Genomic DNA, 15,186 nt, shown 5'->3' on the forward strand with positions numbered 1-15,186 from the left:
TACTGTGAAAACATGTAAAAATGTAATTGGCTGAGATTAACTGGTCTTTTCCTGTGTGTTTCATTTGTTTTGTCGTAGTGAAACAACGAGAAACTTGCAACAAATGAATTACCTGTTTCACTGTGCGAGGGTACAATCATAGAAATATTTCAGTTCACATTCATATTTTGTTAAAATTCAAGTGTCACTATTGGAAAATTATTGATTTTATACTTTTATTTTATTTTGTTTACTTGCAAAAGAGGTTCCGGCTTAGCTTGTTTTCCGAGGGTGAAGTCATCTGGGATCAGCGGAAAAGTTGTTTGTAGCCAGCTGCGTTAGTATGTTTTTCATTTTAAACATATTATAATAAAAACAAACATTGCCGACGGAAGGACTGGTGCGGAAAGTAACGCGTCGTGGTGAGTTCAGGGTCCGACTCAGAGTGGAGGAAAACGCGCATGTTAGATAATACTATCTCCAAACAGATAAAATGACAGAGTCACCAGACAGTCGGGCTAAAACTCTGAACTTTAATGTCGGGGTGCTCGGCCATGTGGACAGTGGGAAGACCTCGCTGGCCAGAGCGCTGAGCAGCACAGCCTCGACGGCCGCCTTCGACAAGAACCCGCAGTCCCGTGAGAGGGGCATCACGCTGGACCTGGGCTTCTCCTCCTTCACCGTGGATTGTCCCGATCACTTGCGTGACAGCGGGGGACAGCAGCCCTATGACAGCCTCCAGTTCACCCTGGTGGACTGTCCGGGACACGCCTCTCTCATTCGGACCATCATTGGAGGTGAGCTCTATCGTTGGAGGTGCAATAACTTATATTAGACCACAGGAACTTATTGGTGTTTTTGTTTGAGCACATATACATGTAAGCTGTCTCATTAAAATTATTGTATTTCTATGTTTAAATCTCTGGATTAGAAAATTGGTATGATTTGAGCGAGTGTTACAACTGAGATCAAAGCATTTCCAAAACTGTATTATATTTCTGCAGGATGAATTAGTTTAATTCATCCAGCAGGGGGCGCTGTTTCTCTGCAAATAAACCAAACAGTCGAAGTGGCAGCTGAAATGCATCAGGAAGTTCACATTATGGACTGCATGAATTTTCTCACCATGTTGGTTTTATGATTCCACAGCTGTACCTCCTTTCAAGACAGATTGCTGTAAATTACAACTGTGAGACTCACTCTGCTGATATGAGTGTAGTTTTGGGGTTGTCAGAGCCAAGAAGAACAAGAAAATCCTTCAAAGTCAGAACAAGACAACTGTAGTTTTAGTTTCAATCTTATAGCTCTTTCTTTGCTGCCTTCATTCACCCCTCCTTTCATTTCATGTCCTGTTTGCTAGTATTTTTGCTTGTCTTGCTCCATTTTGTAGCAGTATCGAACTTCATGCTTGTAATGTTCTCAGTTTCTCTTTTGTGGGGAAGGGAAGGACGAAGTCGTTCTGCTTCAGCTCCATGTTCCTCCGATGTCTTCTTTTTCCAGGTGCGCAAATCATCGACCTGATGATGCTGGTGGTGGACGTGGTGAAAGGCGTGCAGACTCAGACTGCAGAGTGTCTGCTGATAGGAGAACTGACCTGCCCCCGCATGGTCGTCGTCCTGAACAAGATCGACCTGCTGCCGCCTAACAAGAGACAAAGTGCCATTGAGAAAATGACCAAAAGGCTACATAAAACACTGGAGAGCACCAGGTCAGTATTGGTTCATAAACTTACACATCTGTCTAAATGTGAAATTAAAATTTACTCAGGTAGGCTGAGTGCCTCAACACCACATCATGAAATGATTTAAGGGTTGCTGTTTTCCGGTGGACAGATTCAAGGAATGTCCGGTGATTGCTGTGGCAGCGAAGCCTGGAGGCCCAGAGGCCCCTGAAACAGAGGAGCCACAGGGAGTGCCAGAGCTAATTGAGGTAAAGTTTGGAGGCTAATTGATGCTGCTGTTGCTAAAGGCTATATATGAGTTCTCATTAATTCAGATGTGCAGCTACTATTTTGGGGCTCTTTTTTGTTTGTTTTGTTTTATTAAAGCAGATGCAAGTTTGCCCCCCCCCCCCAGGATACTAGCTAAGACTGGTGGTATGGGTGCTAGGAAAGTCCACCAGTTGCCCCACAGCATTTTTGTGTTGAAAATTAACAGGACATTTTGGAAATAAAATATCAAATAGAATAAAATATATAGCAGTTCACTAAATAAACTAGCATCTCTGTATATTTTGTGTGTAGAATCAAATGCCATTATCTTTTTTTAAATTAGATAATTGTCTGCTGCTCAAAGCCCTTCTTTGCTGTCACTGTTAGTGTTGTATTAAAATAACAATGCTCAGCCTGGTGGGCGAGGGGGTCAAGTAAAGCCTGGTGGCCCGCCAGGCTTACAATATACTGGGGGAAACCCTGTGATGGATCAGTTGTTTCACAAAGTTAAGGAAATAACATCAGAATCGAAGTGTTTAAAAGACATCAAAATCTTCCAATGTTTTCAAATCCTGATATTTGTATTTATTTAAATGTAGCTCCATAAATTTCTCATTGAAGAACAAACTACGAAACAAAAGCTTTTTGATTTCCATCCTGTATCTCTTGTCCTTGAGCACAAAATTAATAGGATTTGATGTCAGAAGTTCTTTGGTCTTTTAGGTCGATATCCTGGCCTAAAAGATGTTGACACACCTGAATCAAATCAGCTCTAAAACCTGCATTACACTTGTTATCAAGACCTCACGAAGCAGCACGACACACCTTAAAGTTGCTCTGAGTTTATATGAGCTAGTGTTAGGAAGTATCTAGCTGTTATAAAGTTATGGCAAAGTAGTAAGTCCCAGCTGCCTCCACCTGTTGCTATGAACTGTCAGTCAGCTGGCTGTTCTCTTAAAACTTACTGATTGTTTTCCTAAAGTTTATAGAGACAAATGGGTTGTACAATGATATAAGTACTCAAGCAGTCACCAGGTTTCAGCCTGGTTGATCATATTTGTGAGATTTAAGACTAATTTATTTGACGGTGTCCTTAAGAAGGCTGGACACTCCTTGTAAAGCGCCATGTATTATGATGTAATAAAATGAGACCAAAATAAATAATTCCAGAGATTTTTTTTTTACCTTACTTGTGACATTTACATGTCTTATTCCACTGAAAAATATCCTAATTATAAGTCACAATAAACCCTGATTTACAAATACCTATTTGATTCACACTGAAACTGGCTAACATTTTTAAACAGTTCCAAAATTTGACATTGACATGTCTGTGCTTTGGTGCAAATTACCACCTTATGCCATGTTTGTTGGTGGGCAGAAAAATGATCAAAGCACCAAAATTACTTAAACATGTAACCTTTCTCTCCCAGCTTTTGAAGAAACAGACATACCTCCCCAAGAGGGATGCTAAAGGTGACCTTCTTATGGCTGTGGATCACTGCTTCTCCATCCGCGGTCAGGGAACGGTCATGACTGGGACCATCCTGCAGGGATCACTGGCCATTAACGACACAGTGGAAATCCCAGTGCTAAAGGTTTGCTTTTAACACCGAGGTCTCTGAGACTTACGCACAGGTGGCATTCCCTAACAGTGGAAATGAATGTGTGGAAACGGCAGGGATTCAGACGGGTAGCATAGTTGTCTGTTCAGAGGATGTGGCTGTTTAATTTGAGGGAAATATGTGGGGAATCTTTGCTTTTCTGACTGCAGATCCTGTTAAATCAAGACCACATGCAAAACTGCTGCCTGCAGTTATTATGTTCACCTCTTGGTGGCAGCAGATGGCTTAATTGACATGTCATCTGCTCACGTCATCCTGGCTGATGAACGTTTTTGTTTCTTTACTTAAACAATAATATCTGCCAAGCTGTTCAAATTTTGTTCTTACATTTTATTGAGTTAACATCCAAACAGAGATGTTCTAATTTATTATTTGTGCACCTTTGAGGAAACACAACAAAACCCAGTTTTCAAATAAAGCTTAATAATCAAAGGAGGTCATTTGATGGGCACATTCTTGAATTCTTAAATATCACAACTGAACGAAAAGGAGCTTTACATTTTAATCTTGATTTTGTTTATCACCAGACTTTTTGATCATCAGCTTAATTGAACATATTTATTTTTTGAAGCGGAATACTTGGTCAACAGTTTCACTCTTTTGAGTTTTTGCTTGTTAATTTACCAGTTTCCAAACATCTTATTGAGATATTGGAGAGTAAAACGTTTTTACAAATTTGTTTCTGAAGTTTGAAGCGTTTCCTCATCTGCTGCTTCTTAATCTGCGATCGGGTCCATGTTAAGTATTGTGTATTTTTCTGTGGAAATGTGTTTTTAGGCGTGTTATTTATTGTGTCTGTGTGCTCTCTGACATCAGGTGACCAAGAAAATAAAGTCGGTGCAGATGTTTCGGAAGCCGGTGTCGGGGGCCATGCAGGGGGACCGTGTGGGTGTGTGCGTGACACAGTTCGACCCTAAACTGCTGGAGCGCGGCTTGGTGTGCACGCCGGGTTCCCTGCGCACCCTGTACGCAGCCATCATCTCCACCAGGAAGATCGGATACTTTAAGGGTTCTCTCGCCACCCGGGCCAAGTTCCACATCACGGTGGGTCACGAGACGGTCATGGCGAAGGTGACCTTCTTTGGCTTACCCCCTGCTGACACCAAACCGACATCGTCAGAGCCGTCCTCACTGGAAACACCCTTCACCTTTGAGAGGGAGTATTCCTACCAGGACGAGTACGTTAGCAGACAAAAAGAAGCGGCTTCTGGGCCCGACCCAGAACAGTGGGCTTTACTGGAGTTTGAGCGTCCCGTCACATGTCCTGCGCTCTGTCTGGTGATCGGCTCCAAGCTGGACACGGATATCCACGCCAATGCGTGTCGGCTGGCCTTCCAAGGCCGCTTGCTGCACGGGTTTGAAGACAAAAGTTACACCGAGACTTCTCTGCCTCAGCTACGCATCTTCAAGACCAAACATAAGGAGGGACAGGTAGAGAGGGTGAGTGGTTGTCCTGCAGTTAGCCATTTATTTTAAATCTAATGAATTATATTTATTATTCCAATTGGCTCGTTGACACAGTGTTTCTACTGGTTCACAAGGGAATTGTTTCAAAGTTAATTTTGTAGATGAAACACAAAAAAGATAACATTCAAAACAGTCCCTTCTAAAAGCATAAAAACCAAAGAACACTTTAACATATTGTCACATTGCAACCAAAAACTTGCATGTTTTGTTGATGTGTCAACAAAACAGGTTTAAGTGGCTAGCAAAAATTAGAGTATATTTTTGTGACGCAGAAGAAAGACAAGGCAGTATTTCAAAAGGTTTGTACAAATAAAATCTTGAAAGTGTGGCTTTCATTTGTATTAAATATACATAAAAACTAAAATAGATTATTTGAATTAAAGCATTTTGATGTGTTAGGACCACCTACACCTTAAACACCTGAGATTCTTTAACAAGACTGGAATGTAGTTCAGAGACTCTCCATCCAGTCTGGACGAGCTTCAGATAATTTTCAATAAAGAATGGACAAACATGTCAGTATCCAGATGTGCAACGCCAAGATACTTGCTACTGTAATCGTATTGACAGCTGTTTCTTCAAAGTGTCACCTCACTGATGATGAATACAAATGCACGCCACACTTTCCAGATTTTAATTTGTAGTCAAAATTATGAAAAAGGTTTCACAATGTTAACTTGCTTTGTTGTTGTGACAAAACAAAATGTGAAAAGGTTCACGGAGTGTTGATTTTTGAGTTTTTTCCAAAGTATTGTAATTGCACTCCAGTCCCCTCACTATCCTGCGCTGGGCCTGTTTTAGACGCCCGGGTGAATTCTTCAGAAATGTTTGCTCAAACAAACTTCATGCTATCCACTCTGCTGATGACTTTGTTCAGGTCAGGGCGTCCGAGAAGTCAATAATCCCTTGTAGGGCTACAGCTAACAATTATTTTAGTAATTGACTATTCTACCAATATTCTGATGATTAATCAGTTTTAAAAAATTGCCATAATTTGAATTAGTTTCATTTAACCACTTAAGCTTTTTTTTTTTTTACATGAAATACATTGAAAGATGCTAATGAATAAATAATTAATTTTATAAAAAGAAAAAAAAAAACATTTTGTTGCCGAACATGAGATAATTCAAGATTCCTTCACTGTTGAGGATTTTTTTTTTAACTCACTGATAATTGTATAGCATAAGATGCTAAATAGTAGATTTTATTATTATTATACAGAATTTGATTATGTTGGAGATAAAATATGCCACTTCAGGAGTTCTTAGTAAAACATATTTACAGACAAAAAGCGGGTTTTTTTTTGTTGCAAATTTTGCAAAATGTTTTTGACATTTTTGACTAGTTTCAGCCTAATTACTGCTCTGATTATGTTGTTCTTTCAACAAATGACCTTTTTATTTGAGTTTCTATACTCAAGTTAACATTTAATCAATTACTAAATTAGCTGCTGACTATGTTAATAATCAATTAATCACAATTAATCGTTTCAGCGTTTGTTGCCGCCCTCCCTCACCATCACCTTGAACTCCTTCTGGCTCTAGTTCTTCAGATATTCCTTGTTGCTGGTGCCGCTGGAGCGTGCCTCCCAGACACAGGCCTCTATTGTATATTCACAAACAGACACGTACACACAAACAATCATACATATGTGGCCGCGATGAGCCGCGTTTGAGGCATGGGTGGTATGCATGCCTTAGCATGTGCTGTGACAGAAGCATGCGTGGGTGGCCGGCTGACGCCAGTCGCGCTGGTGCTGTCTAGCTATTGGAGGCTGGCGCTGTTTGGTCACACCTGAGTGGCGCAGGAACATCCACACGTTCCGCATTTGTCTGAGCATCTTTCTCTCCCATTCTGCATGACGTTGTTATCATTCCTGCGCGTTTGCTGTTAGATTATGTCCCTAAACCTGAACGGTGTTCCTACAGCTCATGCCGCCGGTGATGACTTTCGTCACGCTGTGTGTTACAGTTCAGTTTCTCCTTGTAGGCCCTCGAGCAGGGTCACCAGAGGTTCAAGGTTCAAGTGTGTAAACTAGTTTCCTGCTTTAGCACCTCGGGCTGTTGACAGCTCCGCTCAGACACTCGGGAGCAGAACGGCGCGAGGGGTCAGACGGCGGCCATGTGATGTCGCGTTCGTCGCTCGCGCCGTTTCGCAGAATGACCCAGCTGTGCCTCAGGACCAAAGAATTCCCTTTCTTAAAAAGAGCACATTACTGTCATTGTTGAGATGTCACGAATCAGATGGGCCATCAGACATGTGCGGAAACTGTACTCTGTTTTTCTTTGTATCAGCAGATCCGTCATGCTTGAGGGTCAAATGTTCAGGAATGAATCAGGGTCAGGCAGAAGAGCGAGGAAGCGTTGGTGGTGTAGAGACAGAGCGGTGCCCTGCAGTTATCAGATTAGTGGTGGGGTTAGATCCACTTAGGGATGGATGATAAGAAGAAATACAAATATGCCATAAAATATGCTTAACTGCGTTGAAGAAAGTTAGAGATAGCCCGGCAGGCGATCCTCGAAGAATGTGGTCTGATGGCTCTTCCTCCTCAAGCATACATGTTATAGTAACGCGTTATTACTTATTTGAAGCTAAAGTCACACAACATTTGTTACATGTTGAAGAGTAGTTTCTAAAAGCAGCTGCAATTCTGGACTTTTGCCACATTTTGTCACTTAACGACCAAAAACATCAGCGTGTTTTTATTGAGATTTTAGCTGATCAACACAGTAGTGCAAAATTAGAAAATTAAGGCTTTAAATAAAAAAATGTGAAATATGAAGCGTATTTTTGTATTAAACCCAAATAAAATCCAGTGCATCCAATTTGCCTTCAGACGTCTGTGTGTAATTTAGAGTAGGCGTGCATCCAGCTGTCATCTGAAGGCCTCAGAGGTTTGTTAGTGAACTTTAATTATCAAAAAGCATCGTGAGGACTAAGGAGCACAGCAGACGGGTCAGGGATAAAGTTCTGGAGAAGTTTAAAGTAGGGTTAAGTTATAAAACAATATCCCACTTTGAACATCTCATAGAGCTCTGTTCAATTCGTCATTTGCTGGAAACCAACAAAGACATGACTGTCCAGTTAAAAAAGCCAAGAGGTTCATGTTAACTCAGAAGAAGCTGCTTGGTCAGAGGGAACCAAAGTTAAAGGTTGTGGTCTAAAAACAAAACAATATTTGTGACAAAACGTGAACACTGCCTGGAACACATCATCCCGGCAAGGAGATGGCAACATTAAGATGTTTTTGTTTTTGATGTTTTTGAAACAGGAATAGAGTCTGAAAAAAGAGGCATCTAGCCGCTTCTACTGTGGAATAGATTAGATCCAAGCATATGCATACAATAGAATGGTGTAGTCAAAGTACAGATGGAAATACAACTGGAAATGTGTAAAAGAAAATTGGTGAACTCAGTTTCACTTCACATTGATGCATTGCTTTGTGTTGGACTAACACAGGGACCCGCTGCCTTTACGAACCAAAAATCTATTGTTGCCCTCAGTCCAACTAAACTGTAGAGCTAAAGATGCTGCGAAACCTTTTGTGAAAATAATTTGTAAATGTAGAAAATGTCTTCTACACGAAAAAAGATGATGCATTTACAAAAAGAGAATTGATCAATTTTCTTCTATGGGATGTTTATCTTTTTGTAAAATTATATAAACAAAACACAAATGTAACTTTCAAATGTATTGAAAAACAGCTGTAATCTACATTTGTTAGTTGTTTCAAAAAATGTTTGGTCTTATATTTTATTAGCTAATTTATTAAGCTGTGCTGTGAAGATTTTGTGGCTCTGGAGATTTTGTGGCATCTCCAGAGCCACAAAATCTCCTTATTTTGGTTGTTTTTCCTGATATGAGCTCATTTGTTTTCCTGCCTCAGGTGACTGATGATTACTCTGTGATCGGCCGCAGTCTGTTCAAAAAGGAGACCAACCTCCAGCTCTTTGTGGGGTTAAAGGTTACTCTGTCGACAGGGGAGAGTGGCGTTATCGAGGGCGGGTTTGGACAGAGCGGGAAGTTCAAGATCCGTATTCAAGGTGAGGATCCTTTACGACATCTGCCTGTAAATTTGGCGTCATTGATTGGTGTTTTAAAGAGTGACGCTTAGTTTGCTGTCACCCGAGCCTCCCTTGTTGCCGACGTCCACTTTCAGTGTTTTGGGGCTCAGCAGACGGTCTTCAGGATGTGGTAAGAGCAGCAGGCCCGACATCCCGAGCCACATTCCCAGCATTCCTCTGGGGATCGCCTGTGTTCCGGGGGAAGTCTGATCAGTGTTTGTTTTACCTTCTGTTGCTCAAAAACCCACGAACGGGAGGGAAGAGAAAACAAAAACATTTTAGAAACAGAACCAGGCCGACATCCTCCTCGCTGCCTTGTTCCTCCATCCTCAAACGTCTCAGATTTACCGACACGCACAGTATGCTCAGGCGGGAGCATAATGTGGACATTCAGCGGCGTCTCCGTGAGGCTGTCAGTTTGGGTTAAGATGTATCTGTGCAGGGCTGTGCTTCCTGCCAGTCGCCTTCGCTTTCTGTTGAATTTATAATGCGTCGTTTTTCAGACAAGTAAGGAACTGATTTTAAATGTGTCTACTTTAATCTGACTCAGAAATGCTTCCTGTTGCTGACTTCAGCTCCTCACACCAACTCCAAACCTGCAAAGTAATGATTTCATTTTCTTACTCTAGAAGTGGATTGGGTCGTGTTTCCACTGTTTTTCATATGTGTTTATGTTGAATTCAGCTGTTCTCTTTTTTTGTCTATGTGCTCTCGCGGGTTGGTAGTGTGAACGTTACCAAATCAATTCCAAAACTGGGAAAATTTCTGGGTGTATCTTCTATGGAAAAAACAACAACAAACAAATAAAAACAGTGGCTTCTTGGATCAGGAAAGAAATGCAGCTTTTAATTATGCGTTCTTATAATCACCCCTTGTAAAAGAAAACAAAAAACAAAACCCAATAATTAATAGTGTGTGAGATTAGTCACATTATTGGACTGAAAATTTTTTTTTATAGATTACTATGTCTCCTTTGACCTTTGTCCCATTGATTGGACACCATATTGTACCTGAACTTCACTTGAGTGTCTTCTTCTGAAGGTGTCGCTTTGATTTTTGTGACTTTTTATGCAAATATAAATCAGATTTTGAATATCTCAGCTTTTGGATTTGGGAGGCTTTTCTGTCTGATACACATGGGAAATCACGCTGCTCTTAATCTGGTGACTGGTGTGTGAGGATATAGATGATAAAGAAAAAATAAATAAAAATCAATTACCGATTCACCACATTTACTGTGTGTGAAGACGTAAATACGTGCAGCTGACTTGAAAAAACTCGACCCGTTTACCTTAAATGATTTGTCGCCGGAGGTACGCGCGCGTGTTTTCCAGCACAAAGCCGACATATTCGGCTGATCCTAGATAACAGCCGGAGCATTCTGGCTGCGCTGCAACCATAACAGCCCTCACCTTGGCATGATGATAAGAAGAAGAATGCTGGCGCCGATGTACATGGGGTCAGACAGCCTGCATGAAAAGCGGTGAACCCAGAACATTTCTTACCTGCTGTGTGGAGAAGGGAAAGCACACGCCGCAGTCGGTTCCAGGCCTAAAACATGCAGGAAAACAAACATGAGGGCAGGTATAGGGAGGAGGGGGTTCCTTTTGCATGAGTTTGACAGCAAGGGAGACTGCTTTTTAGATAATACAAAATACCTGCTGTATACTGCAACTAGGAAAAGATTCACATCAGATATCGGGGTTGAGTTGAGGATGGTTTTGCACAGGAGAAAGTGAAATATGACACATAAAGGTGGTTTATCTGTTTAGATTTATATTATCCTCGTCTCCTCTTGACTTGTCTGCTGATGTGTTTCTCAGAGGGTCTTCGCCCGGAGACCAAGCAGCTGTTGTCCTCCAAGAAGAAGGGGAAAAGCGGCAGCAAAGGCGGGCCGGCAAGCGAAGAGGAGCCCAAAACAGAGTCCCAGCCTGTCAGCATCAACCTGCATTTCAAGAGATACGTGTTTGATCCCCATAAGAAGATGGTTCAGTCCTGACCCCTGCACGCTCCTCTGATTCGTAGAAACAGGCCATGAAAGCAGATTCAGAGGTTTTGGAGCCTTTTGTTTTTTTTCTGGAAGATGGAGACAGTCTGCAGAAATGCGATGATTGAGGAATGTTGAACGCATGTGAAACAGTGATTGTTTTATCTCTGTCTTAGGAGCTCGACCTAATCCTGTTTGCTCCGCCATGAGAGGGAAAAGCTGCTCTTTTTTCCCCTAATGCACAACTTTCATTTAATGATCCAAATCTGCTGATGTTTGCAAAATTTTACTTATAGATGTAAAAAAAAAAAAAATTTGCAATTCCTCTGTCTTGATTAAAATAATCACTAGCAGAAATGCAGAGCTCAGGTTGGTCTTTGTGTTTACTTCCTGTGCGACTGAACGTCTCATCAGCAGCGATAATGCAATGTTCCAGCTTCGTTATTCACTGGCTCCTGCTTTATCTCTGACTTGTGTTTGTCTCAATTTCTTTCTTTTTTTATTTCATTATTCATTTGAATGTCAGATGACTGGTCAGGGTTTTCTTTTGTTTTAGAAAGTAAAAAAATAAATATACGAATAATTTCAAAAACGATAATGGTGTGACCTCTGACTTTTCAGTGATTCCTGGAATCCAAATAATTTACATACACCTTGTGAAAACATTTTTTTTAACTTTCCTATCTGACTTTAAATCCATATAAAGTTTGTATTTGTCTCCATAGGTTGGTAGAGTAACTAACTTGAACTCAAGTAAAAGTAGCACTACTCCAACATATTTCTATTCATGTAAAAGTACCTGTTCAAAAATTATTCATGAGTAATATATATATATATATATATATATGAAGATTACATAATCTAACTTATGGAAATATGACCAAAGTGAAAATAATTCATATAAACAACAGAAGCAGGCAAAAGAAATCAATGTATTTCAATACAAAACATTACACTTGAGCAAAAACTGCTACAAATAAGCTTCTTCTATTCAGTGAAGTTACTCGCATTGAGTAAATGTTACTGGTTGGTATTTAACTCTGATTTTAGACTATAGGACTCTGAGTTTCTACAGAATGAGACACAGAGGGACAACATCTGGGTTTCCATGTGGATGCTGAAGTGAAATGACTTGCTGAAGCTCTAGTGAAGCATTTCCAACGTTCTTCAAACATTTTCTCAACACCTTTTGCCTTTATAATAGCAATCTTCTGGCAGAACATCAGTCAGTTGATGTTATTTGACTTCATATTGAAAATTCTCCATGTTTGCTGAGATGTATTTGCAGAACTATCCAAACCAACAGTTTCGCTCTGTTAAATGCTTCAGCGTGTGGGTAGATTTTACTCCTTTTCTGAGTATTTTTGTTCACACTTCACAATTTGCGGGTTGGACGGCACTGCTATGATGTCAACAAAACGTCCCTGTGAGCAGCAGCTCTATCGCAGCAGGAATCTGAGAAAAGGAGGAGGGAGGAGTCCCAGGAGGAAGAGGAGGACACTGGAAGAATTGTTCCTCTGAGTGACAGTCCTTTTAGGCTTATCTCCACTCATTCCTCTTCTAGCAAACCAGACGCAGGAGGAAAGAAGAATAAGTAGCTCTTTGCTCCTTGTCTTTTCACATTCTCTTTCTTGTTGCAGCTCTTCTTTCGTTCTCTGTCCATTCTGGTTTAATAGGAAACATCCTTTCTCCCTCTGCCGTTCACAGTATTAATTACCTTCAATACGATTAAAACTGTTCAGGTGGGCTCGGCTTGCAGTCTACAAACATTTATTCATGACCGGCCAAATATGTTCTGGTGAAACATTGATGACTGTCAGTGTCAGATTATGGTTAGGAGACAAGGTGAGGCTTTCAAGCTAATGAATACAGTGCTATTTTTCAAGCTTGGTAGAGGGAGCATCATGCTGAGGGTCTGTTTCACCGCCAGTCTTACTGGTGCATTGAAGAAGGACCACCTCCAGTTTCTTCAATCTGATTTTGGAAAGGTGAAAGCAGGCAGACAGACACTTCAACCTTTATTAAAAATATAAACCCTCTTATTTTTATTATTAGTTAGTTATTTAATTTCTCTTTAAAATCAATAAAGTATTTTTGATTTGTGTTTGAAATATCCAGTTTTAGTTGAATATTTTAAAAAAAGTATGGCGTCCCTCTGAAGTTTGTTTGGAGACATTGATATAAATATGTTTTTGTTCAGACTAATATCAGTGACTGATGAGTGAACACACGTCTCTCGAAAAACTTTGTAGACTACTTAAAATGACCAGCTTCTCTCTTTGTTGGTAAATGTTTGAGTAAAATGAACTTTGTTCTTTTATTCTATGAACTACTAAATTTCAGAGACTTTTATATTTATTTGTGGAAAATGAGAAATGGTCAAAATAACAAAGAAGACACAGTGCTTTCAGACCTCAAATAATACAAAAAAGAAAAAAACAAAACAAAAAACAAGTTTATATTTATTTGTAAACAACAACAACAACAACACTAATGTTTAACTCAGAAAGAGTTCAGAAATCAATACTTGGTGGAATAACCAGTATGTTTTCAATGGAGTTTAGTCCAGTGGTCTTTTTGAGATTGGTCATTTATGAGGAAGCTAAACAGAGTCCTTCCTTCTTCACATGGTTGAATGTTACTCCTCTTGTGCACAAACAAAATATGCCACCTTTGTTATCTTGCTGTGGTGACTGGAGACTGAAAGTGAGACTGAGACTGGATCCACGTTTAATATGATAATCATCACATGTTAACCTTTTTGAATGACCCTGCACTCCCTATTCTCCTCTATGGTTTCCTATTAGACTCTGTCCTCCTCTTTCCAGAGATAAGTCGCAGCCGAGATGTTTCCCCCCTCAGTGACCCCGTCCTTTCTGCTGTTGGCGTCCAGGTCAGCCAGGAGTCAAGGGTCACCGTCTGAGCTCCTGAATGTTTATAAATGGAAACCAGTCTCTGATGAGCACAGATAACAGATATTTATAAAGAAACAGAGAGTAGAGGTGGCTGGGTTATTGACAGGGTAGACTGCAGAGGAAGAACAGTTTGAGGCAGTGGAGCTGGAAAAGACTAATTAGCAGCTATTTCAGTGATAAATGGAGGCAACATTAATTACTAAATTAATCAGTGGGGATGCGGTTAGACTGCTAATGCGCTCTTTTAGCTTACATATGTATTTGGCGAAATTATTTCCTCTGAAGTCGAGCACCTTTCTTTTCCTAAAGCTCAAATCTTTCTTCCTTTTTTATTTTTTTGATCCAACATTTCTAGCAGATTTTTGATGACATAAACCAAAAGCTTTGCCCATCTGACAAGCTGGATCGCACTAATGAGCAAAGACACAGATAGAATCACCCAAAGCCCCCCTAAATGCTCTCAACACTTTCAGGAAAATATAATTAGCTATGATTAAAATGGACATTGTTTAATTAATACCCCTGCAGCCCATTCAGGCGGCTTTTTCCATTTCCGGTGCAGCTTATCTCCAAGCCTCCCATCAGCTGCGAATGTCTGTCAAGGTGTTTTGTTCTTTCCGTGTGTCGTCATAAATCACACTCATGACTGAGCCTCCATGCAACACCCACTGCTGCAAATTAAGGTCTTTATTGCTCATAAATACATCTGAATAATACAGAATTGTTTTATTGGGCTCATACATTTTTTTTTCAGACTCAAACAAAAGTGAAGGTCTCATAAAATCCCCCACAAAATGGTTCTGCTGAGTAGTGTAGCTTTAATAACATTAGTGTTAAAGTGATTCTAATTATTTAAACAATAAAAATTTTGAGTCATAATTTAGTTCACATGGGAGCTTGTGAATTAATTTTTTGGGATTTTTATTGAAGTGTGGTCATCATCCTTTCTAACTTCTCACAATTTTAGACCTACTGAAACCAGATATTTACATACACTGCTTAACTTTTTTTCTCTCACAGTGTTTGACTTTAAATCAAACTTTCTTATTTTGTATCAGGTAGAAATCCCTACATTCAGGGGAGCCCAGGTCCAGTCCTTGAGAGATCCCATCCTGAAACGTGCAGGTAAGTCTTCTCTTCAACACACCTGAATAAAATGACTGGCTCATTACAGGCATCTGCAGAGCTTAATGAATACCGCTGAGGGAATTCAAATATT

General features: G+C 40.3%; 1 protein-coding gene across 1 annotated transcript; it reads left to right on the forward strand.

Moving 5' to 3' along the window:
* The first annotated feature begins 41 nt into the window (after positions 1-41).
* On the forward strand, positions 42-11,650 carry eefsec (eukaryotic elongation factor, selenocysteine-tRNA-specific). Its single transcript, XM_055027234.1, has 7 exons — positions 42-776; positions 1,480-1,687; positions 1,812-1,908; positions 3,343-3,507; positions 4,351-4,974; positions 8,888-9,044; positions 10,889-11,650. Exons 1-7 carry the CDS (start codon positions 473-475, stop codon positions 11,062-11,064), a joined length of 1,731 nt encoding a protein of 576 aa, XP_054883209.1. The 5' UTR covers positions 42-472; the 3' UTR covers positions 11,065-11,650.
* The last annotated feature ends 3,536 nt before the right edge of the window (positions 11,651-15,186 follow it).

This window comes from Poeciliopsis prolifica, unplaced genomic scaffold (genome assembly GCF_027474105.1).
Source record: "Poeciliopsis prolifica strain line A6 unplaced genomic scaffold, Auburn_PproV2 SCAFFOLD003, whole genome shotgun sequence".
In the NCBI taxonomy this organism is placed as follows: Eukaryota; Metazoa; Chordata; class Actinopteri; order Cyprinodontiformes; family Poeciliidae; genus Poeciliopsis; species Poeciliopsis prolifica.